The sequence below is a fragment of the Danio rerio genome, chromosome 13 (genome assembly GCF_052040795.2).
Source record: "Danio rerio strain M-AB ecotype USA chromosome 13, GRCz13ab, whole genome shotgun sequence".
Lineage (NCBI taxonomy): Eukaryota > Metazoa > Chordata > Actinopteri > Cypriniformes > Danionidae > Danio > Danio rerio.
In genome coordinates this window covers 37,712,501-37,733,807 of record NC_141033.1, presented here as the reverse complement: position 1 = coordinate 37,733,807, position 21,307 = coordinate 37,712,501, and the positions used below count along the sequence as shown (strand labels likewise).

Here is a 21,307-nt window from a genome sequence, read left to right as displayed (position 1 = left end):
AATAGCTTTTTGAACGTTTTTAAAAAGCTGTTGGCTAAACATTCCATCAGTGATGTTATAACTGTAAAGTGATGATTGATTTGATGGAAGATTCCTGTCCCAATACCCACCTTCCAATCTTTGCACTTGTCTACTCGTATCTTCCATATTTGGCCAAATTAAGCTTCAAGTGATAGGAAATTCTTATACCATGATCATTTTGGATTTCGAGTCATTGCATATGACACTCTGTGATGCATAAAAAAACATAATTTGTACAGTAACATATAAAACATTCATTTTTTCAAATCATTCTTTTTTTATAGATGCATATAAATAAGTAGATGCATCGTGTTCTGTAAACACTCAAGAGCAAACTGACCATCTGCAACTACAGTATACTTACACATTAATATCTTTATCACAGTAGACTTCAGTAGATGATTTTGATAAACTAACACAACACAAAGGCATAAGATTTAAAATTGAGATGAGTTGATACATAAATAAACACAAACTGGTAAAATATCATGACAGTTTTTGGGAATTTAAATGTCGCTCGCATTTAAAACCAGAGGAGAAACACTAGCTATGTTTCCATCCACCTATTTTTATGCGCATATTATATGTGTGCATAAAAATTGTAAAAATGCACATACAAAACGTGCATAACTGAGCAGGATAAACTTTTTATTCGATAAGAAAAGATGCGCATAAACCATGATGGAAAGAAATACCGAACACATTCCAGCATGCACATTAAAAAAGGTCATGCGATTTTGTTATAACATGTGATGATAAAAATGTGTGTGAATGGACAAACCAGCAGACTGACCACATTGTAAAACAAATGCTTAACCATTTCAGTACTGTTGTTATTATAATATTAATGACCTCCAGGATTGTCAAGAGCTTCTGTGCTCTTAGTCTCATGCCTTTAAACACGCAAAATAAAAGATTCACGCAGTTTCTCCTACCGCAGAAAATTCAGTTTTTACTGTTGATATTTGGTGGCAGTAATCAGGAAGTGACGATTTTGTTCTATTTGATCCATTGGATGGAAACACTGTTTTATTCGCATGTCTTTTATGTGATATTCCAGTTTTGCACATGAAGTTAATTCACATTTTTGGATGGAAACATAGATAGTGGTGCAACATCCTGGAAAACACAAAGATTTTCACATGAAAAATAGACTGTTACAAGATGGTGGACAAGTCAAAGTAGAAAGGTGGCATTTATGTATATCTATGGTGGGGAACTTCAAGTTGCATAGAAGTATGTATATATATATATATATATATATATATATATATATATATATATATATATATATATATATATATATAAAGAGAGAGAGAGAGAGAGAGAGAGAGAGAGAGAGATGCCTTGATTCAAACCTGAATTAAACAAATTACTATTGCTGTATCCTACATGACCTGTGTTCATCTACATAAAATGTCAGTGATTGAATGTAAATGTAAGATGTGCATCTACTCCAAACTGCACGTCTCAGAATAGCAGAACAGAGCTGAAAGGAACTGGTTTGCCTTTGACATCTGGGTTGACTGATTTGAACCGCATACTTGGTGAGACAGGGAGTATGCTTATTGTCAAGGGTCAGAGCCAAAGTTTTTCTGTTAGTGAGGGGAGTTTTCGGCACGTAAATCTGGCCTCTCTGGGACCGTCTGGCTGGCAGGCAGGAGCGCGGCTCAATCTACAAGAACTGTACATGCTCCTCAAACACGTGGAGATGAGCCAAAGGGCCGAAATCAACCCCAAACTCGCATATTGCGTGTGGTCGGGAAGATGGTTCGTAATGAGGAATAAATCAGGAGTTACATGCTGAGGATAGTGGGATAGTTTGTATTGTAAAAGCCTAACTTTGTCTGACAGGTTGGCTTTAGTGGAGATTTCCACGCACCTGTGGGAAGATGGTGGCATCAGAGTAGTTAAGTCAGTCGTAAGGCACTTTGGGGTCAACTAGGAAATTCTCACCTGTCACCTGACAGATGTAAATAAAAAATATTTTACCACAGTAAGATTGCTCTCTGAACATGAGTATAACAGATAGTCAGAGGCATCATGACCATGATCGTGACCTGATTTTTATATATATATATTTCATGATTATTCCAGGTAGATGATTAATAGTCAGTGGTGTAAAGTAACAAATTACAAATAAGTAGTTTTAAAAGTGTGCACTTTTATTTTCTCTTGAGTAATTTTTTTGTTATATCTGTACTTTTACCCCACTATTTTCCTTCAACCTGCAGTCCCTACTTTTTTTTTTTGTTGTTGTTTTTGGGGATTGGTTAAAGTAGAATAATCATTCCCATCAGAATAATTCCCATTCAATCAAAAATTATCAAAATTTTGCATCATAATGAACAATTTCAAAACATGTTTGGAATGTGTCCAAGATGTCCAAAATCTTTACACACATTGACTCAGAAACTGTTTAGACTTCATGTCACTGATGAGAAAATGAAGGATGTCAACTTTATGGTCTTAATCACTAAATGCACAACAGAATGTTACGTTTTCACACAAACGCACACAAACTGCATGTGAACACATCATTTTTTCACAGTGTTATGCTGAAGTAATACTTGAGTACTTTGAAAAGGGTTCCTTTTTACTCATACTTTAGGTAATATTTACAATAGATAATTTTACTCTACGTGCACTACATTTTTAGGAAAGTAATAGTACTTTTGCTTGAGTGTAAATTTTCAGTACTCTTTCCAATACTGTTAATAGTGTACAAGTTACTGACTTCTGCAGAACTTTCCCATTTTAAAGACAAAACATGTACGTGTAGCTTATGTGTAGATGTGGACTTAATGATTTGGGGGCCCTAAGCAATTCCAGGTATGGGACACTAGTGTTAGTAATAACAACAAACGATATTTGTTTTCTCTCGGGATTCTATTTTTTTTAAAAACAATATATTACAACAATATATATACAAATAAAAAGCAAGTTCGCATAACATTGAATAGATTTCAACACTTGCATGTGCAGTATAGAACCAGGTATAGAAAAGAAGTAATTCATTCTTTTTTTTTCAGCTTAGTCCTTTTATTAATCAGGGGTCGCCACAGCTAAAAGAACCGTCAACATTTCCAGCATATGTTTTACGCATCGGATACCCTTCCTGACACCAATACACTCTCATTAACACAAACACTACAGACAATTTAGCTTACCCAATTCACCTACAGCACATGTCTTTGGACTGTGGGGGGAAACCGGAGCATCCAGAGAAGACCCACGTCAACACAGGAAGAACATGCAAACTTCACACAGCAACGCAAACTTGACCCAGCTGAGGTTCGACCAGCGACCTTAGAAAAGAGGTAATAACATTAAAATCTTAATGGTTTTAGACAGATTTTATAACATATGATAGAAAAATTATAAAATAGCTTCAGGATGATTAATATAGGCTTCTTGGCATTGGTCGGGCCCCCTATTTTCCCAGCGCCCTAATCTGTTGCTTTCTTCACTTATTGGTTAAGTCTGCCCCTGCTTATGAGATTCAGAACCAATGAGTCTTTGCAAGCTTGTGGTTTAGGAAATACCTCCCAAATGTAACAAAAGGTTAGTTAGAAAGGTTATCCAAAAATTTAAATGACTCACTCTTGAGCCAGATATATGTGATATTTAAATCACACACAAAACACACACAAAACAAATTCCAGACAAAACAAAATTACTACTTGTTGCTCCTAATGATCTTGAGATCTTGTGAAGCACTATGATCAGCCTATATATTTAACTGAACAAAATGACAACAATATTATTATGTTTTATCCACAAATTCTGTAAACAGTCTGTGAATTTTTATGTGAACTTTATTTGTCAACACCTTGTTCCAATGAAACACAAACAATGTTATCAAAAAGTCAACTTGGCTCTTTTCCACACAGGAAAAATGACAGGCAAACACCCACAATGGAGTTGTGTTGCAATTTTGCTTCAACATTTCTATCAAGATTTAACTTCAGCTCCCCCTTTACACTATAAAACAACACCACCATGCATCATGATTCACAAATCTGTCACTAGTGCTTAAATCCCAAAACAAAACTAGTCTAATATTGCCCTTACAATAGCAAGACACGGCACATGCCTTTAAAGACACTTCCGTTGATACATAGATTGCAGTAAATGAATCAGTGATGGATCAGTTTAGATTGGTGGATGGATCAGTCATATGACGAGACAGCAGGAAGGTCAAACACACACTTGAAATTAGGGCCAAAGGTTTCATCAAAGGGGACTGGGTGAAATAAGTAGGGGAAATCCTAAAGGCTTCCAATTTCATTTCCCATGCATTTACAAAAAGAGGCTTCTCCATTCAAACTGCTAGATCTCACACTACTAGAAGGCAGTAGACACTTGAGAAAGTCCCTTAGGATGTTTATGTCTTGACCTCAACGTGATTAGCGGTTGCCCCATGATGACTTCTCTTTTGACTTCCAAACAACAACTACAAGTTTGACATATTGGAAATATTTTAACAAAACATCTACTGCCATCTTCCTGCCTAAAATGGTACTGGAGCAATGTTTAAAAAATTCCTTTAAAAAAAATGATTAAATCTACATATAGATATCTAATAGTTTTCTAAGTAAATTATGTTGAATAATGTCTATTTTGTGATAATGTCTGCAGTTTTTCTGTGTAATAAAAAAAGAAATGAAGATCAAAGGCTTTTCGAGCCTCTGGTGATCTTTGGCTCCTGGATTTGCTGGTGTTGGGTTTTCTTACATAATAAAAAATTCTTCCCACACTCTAAACAAGCAGTTCATTTATAAACACTGTACAATTACTGGCACCGGCTTTACCACTGAAACTGGGAGAGAGACAGATTGTGGAAGGAGGAGGGAGAGAGGTAGACCCAAAATGAGCAGAGTGCTAAAAGAACTGAGAACTGGGTGAAAACTTCAGGGTGAACTTAAAAGAAAAGCTATTCTGATGAGACATAAAACGCCTAGTAAATTTTTGCCTGGTCAGAGGGAGCAACCTCATTTTTGTTCCATATAATTTTTAGGTATCATTTTACAACCAACTAATCCTAATCCGGTGTATAATTATTCGGTAGACCTAAAGAACTGTATATTAATGATGACTATTCATCCTAACATTTATTAGAACATCAGTAAATAATGGCACATTCACATTTTTAGAAAGCTTTCAACTTCAGAATTGTCAGGCAGAATGGATTAAAAGTGATTGTGTTGCTTGTAACCCTTTATTTTCCATTTTATACATTAGGCTATCAAAAAATTTGTGAACACTACAATATCAGTACATTAATAATGATACTAATATGTAATCTAAACATTACTTTATTATGAACTAATGATGAGTTAATGCATGTGATAATCATGAACTAACTTTAACTACAGCATGAATCACATGAGTTGATGTGTAAATAACGGCTATGTTCATTACTTGTTTGTACATGATTGTTTGTTAATTAATGTAGGGTAACACTATAATAACTACACACTATAAACCACTTTTTAATCATTAGCAAATTGTGAATTCATTGTCTGTTAAGTACTAACTTTTCATTAATAAACGTTAGTAAGCAGTTAATAACTGCAGCTACAAATGCGGTATTCTTGACATAACCACATTTATAATGTGCTTAATAGCTGTACTTAAATACTTTAAATATTTATTTTTCATCACTAAATGAAACAAACCAGTTATTTAAGCATAGTTGGTTGTTTTTTAAGATCATTCAGAAATAGTAGGTAAATGATGAATATAGTTTATTCATCATTTAACATTTATAAAATTAACATTTAACATTTAACAAAATTAACATAAAATTAACACTTATTTCATCAAATTAACACTTATAATTCTTATTATTAAGGCATATATAGTTAATCTGTTTGTTTGCTTTATTAACTCTACTTCATTCAGTTTTTTGACCTAATCTAAAGTGAGGACTATTTATGCTTTATAAATCCCTTATAAATGAAATTAAATTATTATTTTGTTGTTGTTTTATCCAATTTTATGTTTAGTTTGATACTCCTGTCATTCAGCAATGTTTAAACTTTACAGTAATTTTACTTTTTAGATAAGATTGCAAAGATTATTGTTCATTTGATTCCAGGCCTTTAATTGTTATTTATTAGAGAATTATAAAGCATAAATAGTCCTCACTTTAGATTAGATCACAAAACTGCATGAAGTTGAGTTAATAAAGCTTTTATTAACATGCGTAGTAACCATTACCATATGCCTGAATAATAAGATATATAAATGTTGATTTAAATAGTTTATTAATCAATTCATTCTGAATTATCTTAAAACCACCAACTACTCTTAAATACATATGATTTGTAAATAATGCAATACTTAATTTAGTCATGATAAATGAATCAGTAACAAAGTAAGGCACATTATAAATGTGGTTTTAAGTCAAGAATACAGCATTTGTAGCTGCAGTTATAAACTGCTTACTAATGCTTATTAATGTAGAGGTAATGCTTAACAAATAATGAATTCACTGTTTGCTAATGCTTAGTAAATGTGTGTAGTTATCATAAAGTGTTACTGAAAAGTGTTCTGTCAACATCAACATGAACAGTTTAAACACTGAAGTTCTTGAGGAGTTAAGGATGAGTTAATGGTGATTTGCCCGTGTAAGGACATGAGATAACTATACATTAACAGCTCATGACTTTACTTGGAGCTCATGTTGGTTACATAGCTTAAACTTAAATGTTAATTAATACATTAATTAACAACATATACTCATTCATTAATTTCGTAGGTAGTAATTAAGTAGGTAGTGCTGTCGCCTCACAGCAAAAAGGTCGCTGGTTCGAACCTCGGTTCAGTTGGTGTTTCTGTGTGGAGTTTGCATGTTCTCCCTGCCTTTGCGTGGGTTTCCTCCGGGTGCTTCGGTTTCCCCCACAGTCCAAAGACGGTACAGGTGAATTAGGTAGGCTAAATTGTGTGTGTGGATGTAAAAACTTGCTGGATAAGCTGGCGGTTCATTTAGCTGTGGCGACCCCGGATTAATAAAGGGACTAAACCGACAAGAAAATGAAAATGATGTACTGTTATTGTAAAGTACGTGTTACCGAAAAAGTACCACTTACATTGATTTAAATAAGGTAGCCACGCAGCCACGTGGACGCCATTTTAAATTCAGAAACATCTAGACGAATGAACTTCACTGTGATTCTGTCATGTAGTTCTTTTTTGAAACTTTACAAATAAATTGTTTTTGAAAAGATCTGCTATCTACTCATCATGTTTCATAGGCAGAAAATCCAGTTTGTAACAAAAGATCGTGAGTACATTTATTAATTATGATAACCATATACATGTATAATTTACATATCCTAATGCTGATAATGGAACACACATCGATACTAGCCTACGTTGTACTGAGTTTGAGAATTTTTCATAAAATCATTCTTATGTTTACCACCAGATGGCAGTAACGATCTTGATAATCCGTTTTTAAACCTTGTACAAACCCTGTACACTTACCGCCCCTATTATTTTTTCTGCACGTTTATGAGACAATGGTTTACATAAAGAAAGTGATATAGCAAAACAAAGTCTGTCTGTCTATCTGTCTGTCTTAGTCAGATTAAATTAGCTAATTCTTTTTGTGTCTTCTTGAACAAAAAGCATTTTAGATTGCTTCTTGACTGATCACTTACCATTTTTAACAATATAATATACCTAATGTCATTGATATTAGCAGTCTATGCATATTCTGATGACTGCTAGACATATAGTACATACCTGTACAAAACTACTTAAAATCAACATAGTGTCTCAAAGGCACCATCAAAACAAAGAGTTAATTTATTTACCTTAAACCATTCAATATTTTAAATCAGATTATTTATTCGTTTATGTTTTGCATCACGCTTGAGTAACTATAATCTGAAACATCTGAAGTCCAGCATCACCTTTGTCAATGTTTTTTATAGTTCAACAAACATGTTTTTTTTTTTTTTCAATTTCATAATGGGCACTTGATGGACTGCAGCAACCTTGACAAGATCAACTTCCTCTATGAACCCGAGAGCAACAGAAAGACGGACTGTGTCTGTTCATGGCAGTCATACTCTCAATGGATGATGCAGAGAGACAAGCTAGTAAATAAAAATTAATCGGTCAGTGAGCGTGAAAACGTCCGCAGCTCCATAGAGGCCTGCACATCCCAGCCCCCTGGAGACCATCCTAGACCTGATGCCGTCTGACACCATGCCAGCTCTTTTAAGAGCACCAGCTCAACTACTAGCCAGTGTTTTTGCCATTATGCACTGGTGAGTGATTTATGATTTATGATATGATTTAACGTTAATCGATGAAACGTTTAGTAATTTCTTTTAACAGCACACTTCTGTCTGTTTCTTTCTGGATAGGAGTATGGGGTTGCAGAGTCCTGAGCGATGCCGATCTTCGTCCAAAGACGGTGGAACTTTGCCCAGTGGCTTCACAATTAAAGATGGCATCTCTTCACCATGCCGACATGAAGAAGTATGTACCCCCTAGATAGGAGGAGAAATTCACACATGAAAGTCACTCAAGGACGTCACTTGTCAGGATAGTTCGGAAATGCAGCATGAATGCTGGCAAGGAAAGTGGGTAACTGAAGTCTGCCAATTTTCTGGTGCCTCATGTGGCTTGGAACCAACTTCATCTGCAAAAGTGACATCCCATTTAAGCTGCTTGTCCTTCATAATTTAACTGGACACATTTTCTAGCCACTGGGATAGGTTTTCTGACATTTCTTTGTCCTTAAAAACTGAATTATAAGACGTGCCGAGTCCAGAATAAGAGTGAAATTTAGTTGATTTGATAGTTTTGTAAACATGTCAGCTTCCAGGATTGCAGTAGGCAGTAATAATATGAATTATGGGATAATGGATACTGATGTGTTGCAGGCGCTGAATGATTCCATTTATTCACGCTGACTCCTCTTTCACGTCCCCATTTATCAAAGAAGACCTCGCTGTCACTGCTGATGCATGGCTGAATGGAAAAATGACATGTTCCTCTGTTTGTTGAATGACTGTATCACTTTAAAGAGCATTTGTGTTTTGACAGCTTCCTGTCGACCAATTTTCAACCTGACATTACTGTGTAATAAAAAAATGGGACGAGGTTGCTAGAGATAGTGTTTGCACTTTAGCCCTGCTCAGTGAAGCTCTGTCATGTTTGGTTGATGGTTACCCAAAGCTAAAGCACCACCACACTATGTGGTTTGACTAAACCTGCGTAAATTCTCCCATAAATTGAAGGCTGTGGGAAGATAATAGGCAGTACATTACAGTTTAGTGGGCTGTTAATGTGATGGGGAAAATCTACTTTTTGTATAGAGTTGTTCTGTAGCTACTCTGAATCAGGTTGTTAAGTCATAAAATATAGAATACAGTTTTTTGGTCCAAGCCACTACCTGTTTCTGTTGAGAATATGGCCATGTTTAGACACTTTTTATTTATATCACACTGTTTTAAGATACTCTTTTAAAAACAGTCAATGTACAATACAGTCTATAAGAGTGTGGCTTCAATACCATTGTTTTAACAAATCAGAATCCCTCTGTGGGCATCTGAGATTTCAAAATTAAACTTTGACATAAAAATTTAGGATTGTTTAGGGTGGTTGTTAATGTTAGACATTCTGTTAGAAACTGTTAACTGATGTTAGACTTACAAGAGGGTTATTTAAAAATATATTTTTAGAGTTCCTTATTTTAAATAGCTTGTAAATAATTTGATTAATGGTGTTAGATACTACTAACACAGGATTATAAACAGTTATAGTGGACACACTAAATCATGACTCTTTAAAAAAGTATAATTTCCGCCAAAGGAAAATAGCTAAGCCAGAGCTACAAACAACAAGACAGCAGCAACATACAAATAAATTTATTGTCATGGCATCCAAGATGTACCTTAATTTTTACTTGAATAGAGCTAATAACAAGGATTAACAAGGTAATAACAAGGTCCATGATGGTTTTGTGAAACAAAACCTATATACAGTATAAGGTATCTGATGATATAATATCTAAACAATTAGGCTGCTCAAGAAATTAAACATTATATTACCCGTTACTACCAGTACTTTTTATTAAATGTCTTGAGCATGAGCTCTTAAGGGTGTCACACACCGCATGCGCCGCTCAGCGCTGCAACATGGCACGCACATGACAGTTGAAAGTATCGCACACCAGGCGCACATTTGCATGTTATTTAAAATATAACTATTCAGATGGTGCTTTGTGGCGTGGCTGGGTGACTCGGACAGCCACCGACTTGCGGCGCTGGTCTGTGTACCTTGATAGAAACCTTTGTTTAGAATTCTAAAATGCATGGCGCTGCGTGGTGCCATGTGGCGCGTCATCAAACCGCGCTTCTGGTGTGTGACCCCTTTAATGTAAACAATCAGCCTGCTCAAGACATTAAACATTACATTACCAGTAACTACCAGTAGCTTGGTTGTATTTAAAAGATGCAAATCAATGTATGCTCATGCTTCATTTGTAATATGATAATAATAATAATAAACATGTTATTTTTTCATATACCTTACTTTGATTATATACAGCTACTCAGCTAACATGAAAATGATGGTCATATTTCCTAATTCCTCCAAAAGTCCCACCCTCAAGAGGCTCTGATTGCTCAGCTAACAATAATGTGGATTCGCGGATCAGCTCCACGTCCCCAGAAAAGGCGTCATGCTTATTTAAGCATGTGCTTTTGTGCTGTGTAAACACTGTCAGTCAGTGTAGCTGTTAGCCGTTCAGTTTGAGCCTCAATCAGACATAAAAGCACAAAGAAGACACAGCTGTACCTCATGCAAACGTGCTAATCACTGCGCCACCGTGTCGCCAATATTATATTATATGATATAAAATATGATAGTGGACCACCCCTTTAATACAATTTCTAGTCATACATGCTTTATTTGAAAAGAATGTTGTAAAACAACTATGTGCATGTTCAAATCTGTATATTCATACATCAGGAGATTTGAGTGCTTTTGCTTGAAACAAGTGCAAAAGATGGCATACACAATGGTTTTATGTTTGTTTGCCATATATTATTTTAGTTTGACAGTCCTTGCTCGCCATTCACTTTTCATTTTATGAGGTCTTTTGTTTTCCACTGGCATGGCATAAAGGCTGAATAAATGCTGACAACGTTTTTTTGGGAGGACTATTCCTTTAAGATTTCTTAAGTGAAATATAGTCTTTCTCCAGTATTAATCCAAAGTCTTGAGTGATAAATAACACCATTGAATCATTCAGTGCTCCAGCACTTCTAAAGAGAAGCAATGAACTTATTTTCAACTCCCTGCACTTCTTATCAAGTCAATACGAGTAAGGCTCAATCCATTTTACATAATGCATGATACTGAGTAGTGAATATACAAAAGAAAAAAAAGTAATGGAATCCTTTATTTTCTTTTCCTCAATTGTAGATGGACTTTGAGGAAGTCCTTTTTGAGGCCGGCCTGTCTAGACTCATTGTCCATCTGCCCACCGCCTGGAGATGTGAAATATTGATTAGCTCATTCACCCACATGATCCAGCGTTGGCTTCTCCTGTCAGGCTTATTTAAACTCTCACCCGTGAAGGGGCTCCCCAGTGAAGGGCAACCGAATCCAGCAATCAGCAAAGAACCAGAAGGTGAGAGATGCTTCTCAAGGCCTGGGTGCAGGGGGAAGGGTGAAGAGGGTGATTTCTTTTACAATAAACCTCTCGGATGATGATGTCTTTATGACGGATGTTCAAGTAGGAGAAAGATCCTGTGCGTTTGATTAAATGGAAAGAAAGAGGCGATGACCTGCATTCGCTAAACCTGGTGCCCTATAAACACTCCACTTTCATTTCAGATGTCAGTTTGCCAAGATGATGGCATTTGAGGTACCAGATAAGTGAAAAGGTTACTACTGCAATAGCCAGCATGCTAAGCTGTGTTAAGCCTCTCGTTTGTCTGCCTGAAAGGTCACTCATTTCCTTCGCAGAAGTCAACTGTTTTGGTAATAGGTTTGCTCTCTTGTGCTGTAGCCAATTTTGTCTTTGCCTCTTTTTACCCCTTCTTTATTTTCCACTGTGGCTCATTCATTTTCTTGAGGTTATGTGGGAAAGGATCAACATACAAAAAAAAAAAAAAAAAAGATAACTTTTTTTTTGTTTTCTGACAGCACTGAGATGACAGTGTGACAGTAAATACATGAAAAATAAAACAGCTCAGTGGGTTAACAAGTACAAAAAAAAAAAGCTGAAAACTTGTTTATAGAAACCCCAGAAAAACTTTATCAGGTTAAAAGATTTCTGTTTCATACACATAGTTGAAGTCAGAATTATTAGCCCTCTTGAATTATTAGCACTCTGTTTATTTTTCCCTAAATTCTGTTTAATGGAGAGATTTTTTTAAACATATTTCTAAACATAATAGTTTTAATAACATATCTCTAATAACTGTTTTATTTTTATTTATTTTTTAATAATGCCATGATGACAGTAAATAATATTTTACTAGATGTTTTTAAGAAACTTCTATACAGCTTAAAGTGACATTTAAAGGCTTAACTAGGTTAATTAGGTTAACTAGGCAGGTTAGGTTAATTAGGCAAGTTATTATATAATGATGGTTTATTCTGTAGATTATGAAAAAAAAATAAATAGCTTAAAGGGGCTAATCATTTTGACCTTAAAATTGTGGTTTAAAGAATTAAAAACTGCTTTTATTCTAGCCTAAATAAAACAAATAAGACTTTCTCCAGAAGAAAAACTATTATCAGACATACTGTGAAAAATCCCTTGCTCTGTGAAACATCATTTGGTAAGTATTTAAAAAAGAAAAAAAATTCAAAGGGGGACAATAATTCTGACTTCAACTGTACATAATAATTGTATCGCAATATAATGATGCTAGGTGTAAAACAGCGTTACTCAAAATGCTCAAGAAATATTATTATTAATAGTAATATCATTAATGATAATAAGGAAAACACTTTAGTTTACATACCTATTTATACTCTTAACTACTGGCTTATTGCCTGCTTATTATTAAGATAGTGGCTGTTTATTAGTACTTATAAAGTTGATGAACTTATTCTCCATCTTTTATACTCCCCACCATATAAAACCAACAGAGACTCATTGTGAAAATGTACCCCCGTATACATTTTTGGAGAGCTCGAATTATGTAGTCAGAGCTATGCATAGCTGCATTTCATCTTTAAAACGAACGAAACCGCCAACTGCTTCTGTTTTATTTTGCACTACCAACTGACAGCTTACTTTTGTGTCAACGGCTTTTCCACTGTTACTAGTTTGCCCAGTTAGCTCGCCATGTGCATTGGCGGACTTAAGATGCAGAGAGGAGATGACCGTGACAATGTTGTTTGAGTCAGGCAAAGAACAGCTCCAGAAAGCAGGTAAAACGAAAACAAAAGGCAAAAAAATTAAACAAATAAGTAAATAACATGAGAACATAGTAAGATCTGAAAACGTGGAAAAAATCAGGCGAGGGCTTTTCTTTGCTTTTGAAAACGCTGTCGATTGGGTTATCGGTCAGTCAATTAGTCAGTCCGTCAGCCAGTCGACAGCAGCCTTAGGTTCACAAATGGCACTCGCGAGAGAAATTTGAGATCTGAAAAAGCATACACAGCGGCCTCTGGTGGATTCATGAAAACAAAAACTGCAAAAAACATACCTCCTGAGACATATTTCACACTCTTCTGAAATATATAGAGGGGTACGTATCCATAATGAGCCTGGGTTGCATAAAACACTTACAACCGTACTATTAATAAGCAGCAAATTCGTTTTTTTTTATTAAGCTAAATGTCTTTTAGCTTAATAAAAGGAAGTGTTTAATAGCAAGGTTTTTTACCTTAATATATACTGACCATAATAATAATTTTACTTACTAATAATTAAAAACAAAGTTAAATAAAATATTTAGCAAATCTATCACTGGTAGCTTTTTGATTTTTACATTTTCATGTTCCTATAAAAACGAATACAGAATAAGAAGAGTAGAGAAAGCAATGATGAAAGAAGGAAAGACACACAAAGAGATTCCAACAGTGCTGTGATAAAAGCTTGATATACAGTTCAGCTAAAGCCATGAGAGTTGGCAATTTAAAACCCTGAGCTCAGAATACAAGGCAATGCGACATCCAAACTAAAGGGGATTCCTCTGCTTGCAGGGGGGCTCTTTTTTTTCAGAGAAGAGGTGCGTTTGGACATAATCTCTCTGAAAGGGGCTGATGAGCAGAAGAGGAAAATAGGATCAGGAGCCATTATGCTTTTACAGTGCAAGATCTAAATCCTTCTCTCATTATGCTATTAGGCTCTCTTGTGTCCCAGTTTGGAAAGAATTCTCCTCCACCCAGACACGCTTATTTATTTATTTGCACGGAGAATATAGGTCACACATTTTAAGTACTACTTATAAATTTTTTATGCATTGCAGCTTTTATTCAAACAGGCAACCAGCGTTCGCAAATTGGCTTTTGCTGCAGAATGACTGCGACGATGTGAAAAGTTACAGTTTAACAAAGAATAGTGCTTGTTATGCCGTATGAACTACATTTCATGAGCCATTAGCCATCGTGTCATTGTGGTCATGAACGTGCAGGTTTAGATTTGAATCACAGAAATATGCTGAATAACAAATCAGATACTCTTGGGGGGGCAATATTTAGTTGTTTTAACATTGTGAAAACCAAAATATTACGTTTATCAGTCCATGTAAAAAGTTCTATGCACAAATTTGCCAAATCAGTTTTATTAGAACCATTTCAAACAATAATCTGTTATTTTGTGCCAGCAAAATGTTCTAAACTACAGTAAAACAATTGCGAATCATAGATCTGTCAAATCAATGAAATGAGCCTTTGATTCTGTGATCAATTCATAAAGATAAGTCACTTGCATCATCTAACAATGAATCATCTGTTTTGAGTGAATTGTTTGAATGAATCACTTTTTAAGACAGGGAACTGATGCCACTTACATGTGCTTTTATTGTCATGTCTAATAATACATGTCAGGACTAGACCTGTCACGGTTGTGGTTGAAGAAAAAGGAGCGAGGACTATTATTAATTATTTATTAATAGTAAAAATTAAATAAACAGCTAAATAAACTACCCCATTAATGAAAACATTAATGAAATAAACAAATAAACAAACAAACAAGACTGGGCAGGCTGGCAGGGATCCAGACGGGAACACACAGGACTGGATTACTCAGGACAGCGCAACATATGATGACGAGCTGACAAAGGACATTAGACATGAGGAGAATATAAGATGAAGTAAATTAACACAAAGAGATGAACATAATTAACTAATAGTGGATTAACAAGGAGGGTGGGACTAGACAATAGACGAGAGAGCACATGACACAGAGACAACACAAGCCAAGTCCTCACATAAAAAGGGACAAGAACACATAGCCAATGAGAGAAATCATTAACCACGCGTTTACAAGGCGCAAAGTCTAAAGTGCATGGCGCAAAACCATTAAGGGCCGAATCCACTTTTGCTATTTTAAGAAAGGAAAAATACGCTCTGTGCCTAGTGCATGGTCTAACAGAGTTGTGCTGATTCTCTTAATGAGTTATGGGTGGGATGGTATACAAACCATCTACAGCGCGAGGATAAAGAATGAGCCTTCTCCATTAGGCCTCTTTACTTTCTCTTTATTTTACTTTACTCCTTTACCTTTGTGGTTAAAGAAACGGTGTTGTGCACATTTCACTGTAGACATCCTTTAGCCGACATATTTAATTTTGTTTGTTAAGCTCAAAGATTTGTTTCAAAACTATTTCTAAATTCAATTCTAATTTCCAGCAAATTAATAAATGAACAATAATAATGAAGTGTGGTCAAAAAACGGAGATATATCCAAACACGCGTCCTATTCTTATGCCCAATATGAGATGCAAAAGTCAGGATAAGTAGGCGGTATATTCCTTAACACACCTCCTTTTTAGACCAGAACACCCATGATTCCATAAATGGATTTAATATTTAAACATTGTGTCGTAAAATGTGAAAATTAGGGTTGCACTGGTCTGAAAATAGCAACAAATCGCACCAAACACATCTTGCGCCTTATCGCGCCAAGTGCATGAAAGGGCCCTACATGTTTAAAGTGAGTTACTGTTTGAAATGACTTTGTTTGTCTGATTCATTTGACTATGCTGTGAACCCATAGGATATTTCGGTTCTTTCATTATCATGCTTTTACATTGCAAAATAAGGTTCGTTAGAATTTAATGAATTAGAGTGAATGTATTTCAACAAAAGTTTGCACATTTCAGAGAAGCACTGGGGAGCGCCCAATGAGCGCTTTATCAATTCATAAAGATTTGTGTTGTTTCTAAATGAAGCCTTTTTGAAAATCATCTGAACAAATTTAATGAATCACTCAATATTTTTATTTATTTATTTATTTGTTTGTTTTAATATTGATTTAACCATGACATCTCACTCCCCTGGGTACTCGAATTAGTTCCTGCGTGAAATAGTTTGAATTAACTAGGTTGTCTGATTCATTTGTCTCCCACAGGACATTTTTGCTCTTTCATTATTATACTGTAACTTGCCATATCCAAATTTTTAATGAAATCCACATTGTTACTGATAGAATAGAGTCTTTTCTATTTCAGCTTCCCTCTCTTTTTTTGCAACAATTTTTCCATCATGTTCTTCAGTGGCTCATTGATTCTCTCTGTGGAGTGTCTGAAAAGACATCAAAGCCACTGCAATCACTTTATCATTTAATGTGTGTCCTACATGTGCCAGATTTGAATATGTCATAAAGATTTGCATATAGATACAGTAGATATTCATGTTCATATCTATAGACAACTAACTACTGTTTTTTCTTCTTCAAGTTATGCATTAATTATAACATCATTGTATTTGATAACAGTGGGTTACAGGGTTTCCTATAGCCTATTTTTAATCCCATGAAGGGGTCACCCTTGAAATGGAGGGTTACTAAGATCAGACACAATTGTGCCCTCATGCGTAGTGTTGCAATTAGTGTATCGTAAGCTGCTGTGGGTAAGAAATATCTGCTTAATGACAAGCAAGTAGGTAGTAATTAGTCAGTTGTTTAAGCACAAGAAAATTACAAATCTAATAAGATTTTGTGCATGTTGAAATGCAAAGCTCTCCAGCAATCTGATATTTCTTTTCCAGACCATAGAAACGGTTTTCGCTTCAGAAAAAAATGCACAGCTCATTAGTGGCTAAATGGAACAAAACACTGTATAGCATGTAAAATTGATGGCCTTAACTGAGAAACGTAATCTTGCTTTGTTACCTAGCTGTTAATTACAAGAATGTCTCTTAAGCCAGTAAAAACCCTTACAAAAATAAGAAGGGCTTCAAATAAAACGTATTTATTAAGAATATATTAGTTCAGGTGTATAGTTGTGGTCCAAATGACACAGTATCCACTTAGTGTAGTGTTGTGTAGAGTTTAATGTTGTCCCAAATGGAACACTAACGTTTTTTTACTAAATATAAATTCAAACCATGCAGGCGAGGTGTAGCAGTTGCCAAATTAGTCAAATAATTGACTTAACTACCAAATAGAACCTATCATGAGTATAACTGTATTCACCATCCACAACCCAAAATAAATAAAGAAATCTAACCTCAGTGCCCAATAGCTCCTTACCTTCCGCTTTGTAAGCATTGCATAATGTGTTTAACATTCCACACTTATTTTTAACGGTTAAATAAATGCATCATTGTCGTATTTAAAGTACACTCATTCTTTTTAGAATGTTCAGTGTGAATGCACTACTTATATTACCAAATGGTTTATAATAGTGGAAAAGTATGCAATTTTGGATGTGTAGTATGTTTGTAATAATTATACCAATTTATGTGTATTAGTATGGGGCAGGGTAGGGTCCAGAAAGGCAATTAGAGCATCTACCAGCAGAGGCAGTAGACTGAATTCATGTTAATAGTGCACTTTGTAAGCAGAACTGTAATACTTTCTTTAAATGACTGTTCCTGCCTGTTCCTGTTGGATAGGTATGTACTCTTTAATTTCTCATTTTATTTATACCATATTTAAATTGTTTAAATTAAATGTTTAAATTATTGTCCAATTAGCAGTGTGCCATAAAGGTACTTTATGAATGCTCATTCCAAGAACAGGTCCTCTGAATCAATCAAATTATGTAGGGTTACAGTATTGTAGGACATTCTTGATAAATGGTGTCTTCTATCCACATGATCTGAGAAAGAGCGAAACATTGACAGTTATGCACTTGGACAGTAATACAGAATATTTATTTATATCTTGCTATGTTTCACTTAAAACACAGTTACAGTATGTCTTGAATGAACGTAAACTCTTGGGAAAAAAATCTAATTATTGTCACTATTGAGTAGTGCAGTTGGTCTTAAAATGGCTTATTTAATATTATTCAGTTTTTTTGCTAAATATATACAGAATGGTATTTAATACAAATCTGTGTATATTAACAGGCTTTCAGAAACAAGTAAATAACAGAAAATCTGTGTATATTAACAGGCTTTCAGAAACAAGTAAATAACAGGAGGAGAACGTGGTAAGATCTGAAAACGTGGTAAAAATTGGTTGGTCGGACAGTCAGTCAGTCTGTCAGTCCACATCGACCTCTGGTGAAATAATGCAAGAACAGGCGCAAACGGCACTTGCAAGAGAAAGTTGATATCTGAAAAAGCATACACAGGGACCTCTGGTGGGATGTATTTAGCGATCTCCAGAAATGTAAATAAGGGTACGTATCAATAATGAGCCTGGGTTGGAATTAACAGATTATGGGGGTAATTTTTAGTTTTTTTTGATGTACTGAAAGGCGCTATATAATAGATTTTAGCTTAGGGACCTCAAAAGCTTCTAACTTATAACAATTTTTAATTAAAGTTTATGGCAAGTATGCAAATTGGGATGCAATAACATCCATTTCGTATAAATTTTTTGTTATCGTTTTGGAAAATTGTTTACTTCATGGTTAACTATGATCAACGTTTGCTGAAGCATAAGATTCAGTTCATTTAGTCTTTCACAAAAGTTCAGATGTTTATTTCAACATAGGCTCATTCAGAAAAGGAAGCCCTATATACATGTCTGGAGATTGTGAATTATGTAGCCAGAGCTACGTATGGCTGCATTTCATCTTTAAAACAAACACTATGTGGCGGTAAGGCACCATTCCTTTTCTTGATTACCAGCTGATTACCGTTGTTACCAGTTTGTCCAGAAGCTCGACATGTATGACACGGGGCACTTGAGAGGCACAACAGAGATGATCGCGACAACGGGGTTCAAGTCAGGTGAGGGTTTCGGAAAGCAGACAAAAGACAAACATATATATATATATATATATATATATATATATATATATATATATATATATATATATATATATATATATATATATATATATACACACACACACACACACACACACACAGCTGGCGGAAATGGCACTGGCAAGAGAAATTTGAGATCTCAAAAAGCGTACACAGCGACCTCTAGTTGATTTGCAAAAACAAAACTGAAAAAAAACATGCCTCCTGGAACGTATTTTGCCCTCTCCAGAAATGTATATGGGGGTATGTTATCAGAATGAGCCTGGGTTGCTTTTTTGTAATGGAAAGGAGGGGTGGAGTAGGAATGCCAAACGAATTATTGCAGCTTCTATATAACCCCAAAATATTTTGAAAATAAATTAAAATGCCCCATGAGCTTTTGTTTGAAACCATACAAGCAAAGTTTAGTTCTGAACAAAGATTCACAGTTTATCAAAAGAATAGAGTTTAGGATTAATCAAACTAATTGTAATTGTGATTGCTGTGCTATCTGATCACGGAACTGGAATATTCAGAAGTGCTGGGACACAGAAATGAACTAATCTCTTTAATGAAACCCTGTGTGCCACAAATCAAGAGGTGCTCCCCTGTGGAGATATCAGGAGAGAAAAAACACAGCAGCTGTGTATGACTTTCATGTTTACGCTCTTTACCTTCAACCTAGGTTAAAAACTCAATCTCCATGGAGACCTTTGTGCTATTTGTAACCTGCGTCTATTGTGGTTTCTTTTGGCACCGTTGTTTATTGACGTTCGGTTGTACTTCTCAAGCAGAGCCAAATTTAGCTTGAACGAGTCTCGCTTCACTGATGTTTATTCTTGTTATATTCTCAGGAAGGAGTGTGTGGAAATGTTTTCTTTCAGTTTAGGCCTAATTAGCAAGGTGTGTTTGAAGGGAACGAAGATCCAGCTATAATGAATCTTCCGCTGCCAATCAAAGAGAAAAAAATAAACTGCTAAGTGTTTTATCTTACTGGAGGAAAGCAGCAAATAGAGCATCAAAGATGATAAACCTTAAAGAAAGTGGTTTAACGCATGTTTTGCTTTGAGTCAGATGTTGAGCTTTTCCGGCAACTTTTATGAACAGCTTGATTCTCCTCATGCATCTGCTGTATTTTTTAAGATTGTGTATGTGGAAGAAAAGGGCAGCGTGCATGTTAGCTTTAATGTTAACACCTCATTATCTTGATTAGCATCACTGTGATTATGTTAGCGCTGATAAAAACTGAAAAGGTCAGACTGAGGTGACACTTGTTGTTATGCTTAGAGGAAATCATTAGGAATTAGCTCTGAGAAGGTTAACCAGGCCTCTTAAAACAACTGGTTTCTTATGTGGATTTAAGATTTGGAATGAGTGTTTCTTTTTAGAGTAATGTGTAACTGTATTGGGTTACTGTGTAACATTGTCAAATTAAATCTTTGATTGAATTGAAATCTTTGAATGTATCAAATTACTTGGCCATCTAATAGGCATATGTGTATATATGTTGCACAATTGGCAATATCCGAAAACATACTGTATGGATCAAAATTGTTATGTCTCTTATAACAAAAACCATTTCGATAAAATAAAAGATTAAGTTAGGATCATGTTTTATAAAGATAGTCTGTAAATTTCCTACGGTAAATATATAAAAACTGACTACTAATGAAAACATTTTTCATTAGTAATGTGCATTGCAAAGTACTTTTTGACAACATTATAGGTGATTATCTCAATATTTAGATTTGTTTGGAACACTCAGATTCCAGATTTTCGAATAGTTGTGTAACCAAGGGGAGTCAGATGACAACAGAGTGAGGATACACATGCAGCTTTTTAAGAAATGTTAGACAGGCAAGGGTCATCGGGTGCAAACAGAAGCATGAGGACAATCCAGAAGCGTAGTTATAGGTCACAGGAA

General features: G+C 35.1%; 1 protein-coding gene across 1 annotated transcript; it reads left to right on the top strand.

Annotated features, from left to right (window-relative positions):
- The first annotated feature begins 7,151 nt into the window (after positions 1 to 7,151).
- On the top strand, positions 7,152 to 20,607 carry LOC147834252 (uncharacterized). The gene is made up of 6 exons (XM_087279929.1): positions 7,152 to 7,312; positions 8,027 to 8,306; positions 8,406 to 8,520; positions 11,476 to 11,683; positions 19,264 to 19,365; positions 20,597 to 20,607. The coding sequence occupies exons 2-6, from the start codon at positions 8,230 to 8,232 to the stop codon at positions 20,605 to 20,607; spliced, it is 513 nt and encodes a 170-aa protein (XP_087136055.1). The 5' UTR covers positions 7,152 to 7,312; positions 8,027 to 8,229.
- The last annotated feature ends 700 nt before the right edge of the window (positions 20,608 to 21,307 follow it).

Excerpts from the sequence above, each read along its gene's own strand:
- LOC147834252 (XM_087279929.1), top strand. The coding sequence starts at position 8,230 with ATGCCGTCTGACACCATGCCAGCTCTTTTAAGAGCACCAGCTCAACTA. Across the intron at positions 8,307-8,405 it reads GTTTTTGCCATTATGCACTG|GAGTATGGGGTTGCAGAGTC; the intron begins GTGAGTGATTTA and ends CTTTCTGGATAG. Across the intron at positions 8,521-11,475 it reads CACCATGCCGACATGAAGAA|ATGGACTTTGAGGAAGTCCT; the intron begins GTATGTACCCCC and ends CCTCAATTGTAG.